The 10,594-nt window shown below is 35.8% G+C and overlaps 2 protein-coding genes across 5 annotated transcripts in view; both read left to right on the top strand.

The window, feature by feature from the left end:
• Nucleotides 1-8,149, top strand: part of tcf21 (transcription factor 21) — a 52,917-nt gene extending 44,768 nt beyond the window's left edge. For 2 of the 3 annotated variants that reach the window (XM_073938475.1, XM_073938474.1), the window contains 2 exons: nucleotides 6,859-7,304; nucleotides 7,670-8,149. In XM_073938475.1, the coding sequence (XP_073794576.1) occupies nucleotides 6,864-7,304; nucleotides 7,670-7,759 (531 nt within the window). In that variant the 5' untranslated portion in view covers nucleotides 6,859-6,863 and the 3' untranslated portion in view covers nucleotides 7,760-8,149. 3 annotated transcript variants of the gene reach the window in all.
• eya4 (EYA transcriptional coactivator and phosphatase 4) overlaps nucleotides 1-10,594 on the top strand; it is a 167,659-nt gene that overhangs the window by 44,768 nt on the left and 112,297 nt on the right. The gene's annotated exons all lie outside the window — the stretch shown is intronic.

Genomic DNA, 10,594 nt, shown 5'->3' with positions numbered 1-10,594 from the left:
TCTTGATAATATCTGACAGCCGATCCAGTCCAGGTCACTGCTCATCCTAGACTGCACCTCATGCCCTCGTCCCTCTCCCTTCTTGCATGCATGTCCCTTATGACTATTACATTTATATGTATTAATTTATGAGATACTTCTAATTTAAATGGCTTACAAATGAGGGCAATAAAAGAAAGTCAAATCACCACACTCAAAAAATAACTTGTTGAATGAACTCAATTTTAATTGAGGGTAGGATTTTCATCCAATAGATTTGTTTAGCATCAGCAAAAAAAAAAAAAAAAAACTATTTACAAGGTTAAATGTAATTGAGTTGGTCCAACATAGTTTTATCAAATACATTTTTTTATTCATTTGTATTTTTATTTAACTTAAACTCAAGGTCTGATTACATCATGTTTGTCTTCTGCAATGTAAAACCCAACAGTCAACTTTATCAAATAAAATGAGTATAAGTAACTCAAATTTTACTTAGTTAATTTTACTCATTTGAAAAGAGTTTTGAACTCAGTGTTGAAGGTAATGAGTTAATTGAATACTTCATTACTCCAACTTAAATGGAGTGAATTCGCAGTACTCATATAGAATATTTTTTTAACTCAAATGGTTTGTTGCAATCAGTTTCCTCAAATGGTTTGAGTTACCTTTAACGTTTTGTATTTTACAGTGTATGCTGTGTCGCACATTTCAGAGTCTCTAGTTTTATTTAAAGTGAACTAAAAGAGTCATTTTTCATGAGTTACATATACAGTTGATTGAGACTGATCTCAGAAACAATTTTAGGACAGTTATCGCTCACTGAGCAAAACAACAAACTGCATTTTGCAGCACCCAAAGCATGCGTGCTTCTACAAGGTAGTAAGCTTAAAGCATTACATGAAACTCTTCTAAATCTTCAAACTAAAGTGAAGATTAAACTCTAACAAGTCTTTCTATTAAGCTTAAACACCTAAGATTACTTTTATTGTCAACATTTCCCTCTCTTAATTCAATCACGCAAAGCATGCTGGAAACAAATCCCCTAACCAGGTAGTTTGACCAATACAATTCCTTTATGTTGTCCCAACTTAATGGTTTACAAATTTAAGTGGACTGAACATAAAACAAAGAAATTAGCCAAAGAAATTACAAGAGTTCTGTTGATTCAGATCATTTTAAACAGGTAGATTAAACAAGCAGCAGTAATCATTTTTGAGTGCAGAAAAACAACAAAATAGATGTTTTGACTTTATTTACAATTATGTATTATTATGCATTATTAGACATTGACTTCTGCTCTGTTGACTTTTGATGTTGAAAATTCGGCTGTACAGTTTAACATAGTAAGTTTTATTGGCATTTAAGTAGTTTAAAACATATATTGTATAAGAAACAATATAGAGAATATTAACTATGTAGAATAACGGAAATACAGGCAGATTTTTGTTATGTCATTTACAACATCAATACAGACTATATATCACTACAAATGTCAATAAAATAACTTTTTGTTCAAGCGTGTTAACATCAAAAGTTAATGGAGGAACAATCGAGGTCCCATAATGCAATTCAAAAGCAAAAACAAAGGGGAAAATAAAACACATGAATCACAAAATAGATAAAGCTGTTAATTTACAGATATGTTTTCACATAGAAGATATAGAATAGAATAGAATAGAATAGAATAGAATAGAATAGAATAGAATAGAATAGAATAGAACAGAACAGAATAAAGGACAATCAATCACATTAGATGCAGACATAATTGTATATGATTTTGTAAACAAAAAGAGCAACGTCTTCTCTAACCCACAGATTTGTCTGCTACATTCCAGTGCATTGTACGTGTCAGGCTTCCTCTTGTACAAACAGAGTCCTTAAGCAGCATTTAAAACCACATCATCCGTCTATATTAAACAGTTTGTCATTTATAAAGTCTTTCATGAGGTGTTATGTTTTTATTAAGTGGCTCCACAGTGTTTGACCCAAGAGCTGCATAACTGAATCATTTGTATCCAAGCCAGTAAATCAAAGTTTTGTTATTTTAATTCATCTCTTTTTTTTTTTTTACCATAGTTGTCACTTAATTTTTTTTTCCCTTTCTGGAGTTTAGTTCTGGCCTGGAAAGTCTATTTGTTGGATGCCACGTTGCAGCGAGTGTGTCGTTGAAGTACATGTAAGATTAAGTGTGTGTGCAGTTGCTGTTATCTGTCATTTTGAGAGTGTGTGTGCGTGTGTGCTGGAGCTCTAAGTCGGATGTGGACGTTTGAGTGTCCAGTTTCCAGTGACCTTTGACCCCATAGAGCTAATTAGTGATATCCCCACTAACACCACTGAGAACATCACATTCTGTGGCATTTGTTCAATCATTATTCATTTATAAAGACTGTGGTTCACCTGTTTCTGTCTTGTTTCTATCACCAGAAGAGTTCAAGACAAATGAGATGCAGTCAGTTATTGCCAAACACTTTTGAAACTGATATCATGATGGTCATTATTTCTTCATATTATGTTTATGTACATAATTTAGTAAAAAATGTTGAAGGGTAGTGTGTCTGTACGATATTTCAGTGTTTTATTCTGCTTTCCAAGGACCTTGTTTATTTTACTTTTGTTTGATTACTGCTAACAATACTTATATTTTAAAATATTTTACAATTAACATGACTGTTTTATATTTTAAAGTGCAGTTTATTCATGTGATGGCATCGGTAAATGTTTAGCATTATTATTATTTTAGTTATCAGAGTCGTTTGGTTCTTCAATGATTATTCAAATATTTTTTTTCAATGGTATCATGTTTAATTCCAATTTTTTAAGGATTCTTTGATTCTTAATGTAAAACAGATTTTGAAATTACTTTATTTTGATGGTCTCTTAAACACATTTTGTTGTTTTGTAGACTGTAAGGTTGGGTTTAGAGTTAGTTTAAGTTGACATGTTATTGCAAAGTTTCTTAAAGTCAGTTGATTGTCTGAGGAGCAGTGTCAGCAGATAATAAGCAAATAGTCTACTAATACTCTAATGAGAATTATGGGCATGCAGATGAAACTAAACTATAAGTTTAGTTTCCTAACTTATAGGAAACTAAATATGCAAAAGGGACCATCAAAATAAAGTAATACCCTGATTGTTTTACCCTGTTGTTGAAAAAAAGAGTCAATAAGATTATTATTGTGTGTATTATTATTATTTTTTTTTAAATTATTAATTACGTTTTTCTTTTCAAAATTATTCTCAAAAATTTGTCAAAAAAACTTCAAAATTAATGTGCAAATACATTCAAACACAGTATAAAGTAGGGCAATAAATAAAAACATGGAACATAAACATTAATATGCATTTTTTAAATTATTTGTATGAATTTTTAATTTATTTTAATATTAATAATTTTAAGACTTACAGACTTATTTAGTGATTCAGATTGCTTTTATGTAATTATAATTATATTTATACAAAACTGTCCTAAGACAAGAATTGGTGATGGTGAATCATTTTAGGACAACTTTGATGAAAGGCTTTGATCCACTCCAAATGTTGATCACTTTATTCATTTATTCATTCATTTTCTTTTCGGCTTAGTCCCTTTATTAATCTGGGGTCGCCACCGCGGAATGAACCGCCAACTTATCCAGCACGTTTTTACGCAGCGGATGCCCTTCCAGCTGCAACCCATCTTTGGGAAACATCCATCCACACACACTCATTCACACACACACACACACACACACACACACACACACACACACACACACACTACGGACAATTTGGCCTACCCAATTCACCTATACTGCATGTCTTTGGACTGTGGGGGAGCTGTTCGGAGCAAAGGAAACCCACGCGAACGCAGAGAACATGCAAACTCCACACAGAAACGCCGAGGCTCGAACCAGCGACACAGCGACCTTCTTACTGTGAGGCGACAGCACTACTTACTGCGCCACTGCCTCGCCGTTGATCACTTTATTTATATTTATAATTTAAAAGTAATTTAAAGATTTTGAGAGATAATTGCTCATGGCTACATATTTCATAACATAGTGATAGAATGTTTTTTTTTTTTGCTGTATTTTATATTGTTTTTCAGTTATGTTAAGTAAAAGGGATTGAAAGATTTTTAGAGATGCTCATTGCAAATATATAAAAATCAATGTGTGTTTGTTTTGTTATTTTTAATAACTATTTGTAATTGTTTTGATTATTAATTATTATATTCAATGTTTTTTTTTTACAGCAGACATTTTATATATACTCCAAATGTATTCATATATCAACATCTCAGATAAATAAGATTTATGCTGATCATATCTGGCTTATTTTCATAATTTTATTGAATACAGTACAGTGACTGTTCTGTAACCTGTCTGTTTATCTTTCTGGGCTTTAATGTCAGGGAAGATGAGGGAGCTCAGTCTGCTAGTGACTGAAAAACAGTGGCTATTTTAAGCTCTTCACATAATGCTGCACCAGGACAAGACTATTAATCTTATATCCCACTTTTATTTTCTTTTGACTGGCCCACCCACCAAGAAGAGAAAGAGAGAGATAGTCAGTACGACTGTATGGCCTTATTACCGTATCCTCCTACTTCATGTATATATACCTGCACTGTGCATTCATCTAAAGATTCGTTCAATTACTTCAGCTGAAGATCATTGAAAACAACTCTTGTCTGATTTATAACACCTGCAGTGTCTGTAAAACCTGATATGCTCCTGCAAGAAACCAGATCTGTCCATTCATCTGTCAGGTTAAGAACTATGGCAAGGTTAAAATACCTTGTGGTAATTTGCTGTGGTAGAGACAGAGGAGAGATGCTGTTTGTAAGCCACCGGAACTGTGAGGTGTCAGAGGGCAGATCTCTGGAGATTTCCCTTCCTTCTTTGGTCATCTCGCAATTTAGCACTTGAACGTTTCTTGCTTTTCGCAATTACACGCAATCTTTAATCAGCGTTTAAACTACGGGCATGATAGGATGATGGGATTGGGCACTAAATTCTGAGGAGAGAGCAGAAACCCCCGCGTGTGTCCTAGCTATCATCACCTGATTTAAAACCACTCTTGAGTCGCCTTCACCCTCGCCACTTAGAGCGCGCACAGATCGGGATGTTTTGGCTTGAATTAGTCGGCTGTATTAGCAACCGGTGTGGGGTACCATTAAAAAAGCAAAACATGGGGTTTGGGGACGCGGAGTATCCATTTCACGTGCCCCTCCGGAGGCGCCAGTGGGCCATTTGAGACGCTCCTCGTGGGATTAGAGGGCATCAGTGCTGAAAGCTGCCCTGGCTCTCCCATCACTGTACCAGTTTATGATTCCCGCTGTTCCAGTGCGCGCACAACCGCTATTTCCGACCAAAGACCCGCAAAAAACACTCAGATTCAACTTGGCAACTCAGAGGAATTCAGAGGGCACGTGCGACTGCCTTTTTGCTCGTGTGTTACGTTAATTTATTGTTTATTTGTTATTTTACGCACGCACGTGCGTCATGATTTTGCCAAGTACGATGCGATCCGGGATTAGCATGCTTATCCTGGAACATCTTTTTTGTTCAAAAATGTAATCCACACCTATATCCATTACATCTAAACCCAACTATAACTGTAATTTATTCCCAAAATCAGAGGGGAATAATAGTTGGATAGCAATCATGGAGAAGTGCATAAACCTGACCGTAAAGCTAAACTTCACATAAACAATATACATATCCCTTAATTCTGATTGGCTGATTGGAATGTTGTTGCAGGATCAACATAGATGTTTATCCAGTCCTACTTAATGAAATCAGGTTGGCTTTTTACGCACATTTATTCTTTCTTTTGTCAGCACTGAGCAGTTGTTATATCTGTAAATAATAATGCAACATGCTTTGTAAAAGTAGAATAAATGTTGGTAAGGTTTAAATAATAAAAATGTAATTGTTATAACGTTACAGTTACAAATCGTGTTCTTCTAAAAGCTCAGTTCTGCATTCTGTTTATTATTATATTGCTTTAAGCTATTAGATTATATGCTTGGATTCATAACTGTGTATCTGAAATATAATGTTTAAAAGAAAGCAACCCAACTGCACTCTTTAGTTATCTTGAATAGGAAATATTGAAAACAAGGTTTCAGTAAATGTCGTGTAATTTTTTAAGAAAGGTTGAGGGACTTTTATTGCTTTAAGTAGCAAGGTAGCAAAGAGCTGAAATGTGCTCTTTAAAAAGTTTTTAAAATTACAATTAAACCATTTGAAATCTATTTTATATTTTATGTTAAATTATTTTAGTCGTTTTCTCCACAAATACCAATTTAATAAAAACTAATATAATGATACTAATTTTTTTAGAACAATCTAAATCGGAATTCTGAAAAAATCTCCATTCAATTATTGCACAAGTAACAAAATAAACGTATTGCTAGTGCAAAGTGAGTAAAACACTACACAGTAACAATTTGTTTAAAAAAACAACGGAAAATGTTTTCTGCTAGCAACAGCATATCCATCTATTATTCAGCTCTAAAACTCAAAGTAAAGTAATGCAACATTGAAATACAGACAAAACGCTCGAGTGCAATGAATTTTCAGTTCTGGTGCATAATAAACGCTAGTAAATAATGCACTGTAACTATGCAAAGTGATGCACAATTGTCTTAATCTGAGCAGGTTTAGTATTTGCCTCTAGGAGTGTGTTGCCGCGTGCGCGGGCACGCCCCTGAGAGCCAGAGATAAATGCTAAGATCCTTTAGCTCACGAGTTACAAGTTATGCTCATCCTCAGCTCGCGCATGACACGTTTCCACATAGCCAGTTGCTTCATCTCCACGTCCAGTCAGAGAACCTCAAACTCCCATCTCCTCAAGAAGTCCTTTTCTCCACTCCACCCTTGTCTCCAGCCAACATGTCCACCGGGTCCATCAGCGATGTGGATGAATTTCACGAATCTGAGCTGCTGGATGGTCTTCTGAAATTCGGTTCCGGTAAAGACCCGGGGACATCAAACGAGAGCACGGAGGACAGCTCGAACTGCGAAGGCGCGTCGGTGTCAGAATGTACAGGAAAGAGGCGCAAATCAGCCAATATGCGCAGATCAGCGCCCAATGGTGTGGCCCAAGAGGGCAAGCAGGTCCAGAGGAACGCAGCTAACGCGCGCGAGAGGGCGAGGATGCGCGTGCTCAGCAAAGCCTTCTCCCGGCTGAAGACGACGTTACCGTGGGTCCCGCCGGACACCAAACTCTCCAAGCTGGACACTCTGCGGCTGGCCTCCAGCTACATCGCGCACCTGCGACAGATACTCGCCAATGACAAATATGGGAATGGCTACATACATCCCGTCAACCTGGTGAGACACTTCTTGCAATCAGAATTAATATTGAGTTTTCATAAATTCATTTTGGTTTTCCGATTCGGTTAATCTAATGTTGTTTGGCACCACTTGTACTCTGAGGGCATTTTTTAGTGTATTGACTTGTGTATAAACGGTTAATTGGCACACTTAAAATATTTAAATCACGTTGAAAATTATTAGGTCTTCCAAAATGTATTACGACTGCTAATGCCGCATTTAGGTCTGTTTTAAACAAAGTTTTGTGGAATATCTTAAGTATCAATTCGATAAATTTAGCAAACATTTTTCTCTATTAATTGTAAGTGTTTACTAATTTTTATGTAAATTATATAATTTTTTTTAATATAATGTTTCCACAGACGTGGCCGTTTATGGTGGCTGGCAAACCAGAAAATGAACTCAAAGAAATGCTGAATTCTACACGTTTATGCGGGACTACAGCTTCCTGAGACTCAAGATGGACTTAAAACATGGACCTATTTTAAATAGTTTATTTCTAAAAAGAGTGACATTTCATCTCTTACCCAAACACACGAGTGGGAATAACTGGGGACAACATCCTCACTCGCATTCCTGTAAAGAGAAAGTGATATCTATTTAAATGTTCACACGTGGGCCTTGCTGGTTCAAGGCAACAGTGTGTGATGTTTTTTTTTTTTTTTTTTTTTTTCAATTCAACTACTTTTATGAAGATTGTCATCACTTTTTTTAATTAAAAATCACGAGACGTCATTATACTGGGCTTTTTGGTGACGCCGAGTGTCATGTCACGCGCCTTTGTTGTTGGCATTAGAATAATTGTAAATAAAACAAATATTGAAGTTATAGTTTCAAATGAAGCACTTCACCTCTTTAATCAAGCATGGATGGAGGGTTCATGTTTATTCACTTCGCTCTGACCTGTGTGAACCTTGTTATCATATTGCCCCACCTTTTTCTCTCAAGATCTCTGGCGAGAGGACATGTCACCCTGTCACCCTGCCTGCGAAAGATAAAATGATTAATTCTCTTCATCGGAAGAAACGTAAACCTTCCCTTTATCATGATATATCATGCATCAGATAAGCATGGTTTTACGCGTCTTTGGAAATCTGAATTTCCCAAAAGTGACTGAGAAAAATACTTTAAAAAACGCATTGCTCCATAACAGCTCCTTTTTAATTATAGCTATAGTCAAACCAAGAAAAAAGTAGTCTGACGTGATCCGTGTTTAAGGTCAGTTGTTTTTAGACCAGTAAATCGCGCGGCTCTTAATCTCACTGTGCAGCCGTTGTTTAATTTCGCGCGGGGTTGTGACCGCTATGTTTATAGCGCTCGGACAGATATTTATGCGTCACTCCTCTGAGGGGCGCGAGAGCACGAGTTACCCGGAGTTACCGATGATAGGACGCCCGGTGTCTCAACCACGCCGCGGCCTTGCAGCTTAGGAAAACACTGCCCCCGCGCATAAAACAGTATTCCACATTAAACTAGTCATCACTGTTCACTCGCAGAATTACAGAAATCCGCGCGGTGAGACGAAACGGTTTGATATGGCGCAAGACAATAACAAGCCCGCCGCCACCATCCATCACGCGCTGTTATTGTAAGGAGAGGCTGAGGGTGATCTGCGAGAGACTGAGAGAGCGAGGGAGGCTTAAACACACACTCACACATATACGCACACACAGACACACGCTTGGCCAATAAAGTAGCTTTAAACATTGTGAAAACCTTTGATACGTCTGAATATAGCATGGTTATATCATATAATATATGAATGATATAGACCATTTTGAGGGATCTAAACAAAACAATGGTCCCAACGTATTTCCTGTTTTACATTTTTAATTTTTCAAGCTTCCGAGAATGCAAAAGAGCCACTTATTGATAAATAATTTTATGATAGCTGTTTTAACATGAAGTTATGATTGAATTGCCTCTAGTTACAGTTATGAAATAGTTTGAGAACAAGCAGGAAATGTTCATGGACCAATGACATGACCGCATTGAAATATAGGCCTACATACATAATCACTTAAGATTCTTTTGCTTACCATTTGCAGACTTTTACTTGTTTTTGGGGAAAAACTCTTATTTTTGACTTATTATTTCTTAAACAAGAACATAGTTTTTTTATTGTCTGTAAAATGTCTCGTGATTTAACTATTTTTACATGGCATGTTTGGACTAGAAACAAGACGAAAACTCTAAATAAGAAAAGCATTTGCAGTGCAGTTTTCACTTTAAAAATTAGCAATTGAGGACATTATAAATTGAATTAATTGAAGACAACATATGTAAAACGTCTATTAGCTGTCATGATTGAAATCTGTAGGCCTGAGTGATCTTATAGGCCCTCAAAGTTTTAAGCTATTATTATTAATGTGATTTTTGTTGTTGAAGATGAAATCCACTTAATTATACAGTTCAACCCCCGCCAAAAAACCTATTCCGTCAAAAACATAGGCCTACACTGTAAAAAAATCCTGGTTGCCTTAAATTCTTAAGCTGAATCAAATTGCATAACTTATACAATTAAGTTAGAACATGATTAACATGAACATGATTAAGTTTAATTAGTTACAATGACCTAAAAACTTGTGCTGTCAAGACTAATTCATCATATATTTTTTACAGTGTGCGGGTTTTTTTGCCCCTTTCCTAGCTTAATAAGAACTTTCAAACCAACAGCTTTGTAACACCTTGTACAACATAACATGTATCTTCACTAATTTGTAAAAGGACGATCTTTCATTAGAAAATTAGTAAATAAAATTTCTCCTGGTTTAATTTAACACGTTTAAGTTATTTGCCTAAAATAATATTTATGTTTCACGGCAAATGCATATAGCCTTCAATTTTGTAAAGTCTAAGTTACAATTGTAGCAGTAACAGATTTCTGTGACAGTCGGGTTTTTTCCCCATTGTCTATTCTTAAAGGCCTATTTATTTGCAGTGCTTTGATTTAGTTGTTTTTTTAACGTTCTTTTATAGCCTGTCATAACTATCTGCTGAGAAAAAGAAAGCTACTTTCCTTCTATTTGCAGAGGATATAAAAATATTTATATCTTACGCTAATACAGTACGTTTTATGGGACATCTTTTCCTCACGGGACTCACTTGAAAGCTCTCCACACCTCCCCTAAGAGAACGATCTTTACTTTAGTCCCTTCGTCTTCATTTTCTGTCATCATCTGAAAATCAAATAAAAGGCTTTCTCTTATTATTTAAAGGAGCTCCCCTTGTTTCCTGTGCGAAGCGCACGTTCATCGTCGTATATCAGCACGGATAAGTCAAGTCGC

Source organism: Danio rerio, chromosome 23 (genome assembly GCF_049306965.1).
Source record: "Danio rerio strain Tuebingen ecotype United States chromosome 23, GRCz12tu, whole genome shotgun sequence".
NCBI lineage: Eukaryota > Metazoa > Chordata > Actinopteri > Cypriniformes > Danionidae > Danio > Danio rerio.
Note: the sequence above shows the minus strand (reverse complement) of the source record. Positions and strands in the feature narration are given on the sequence as shown.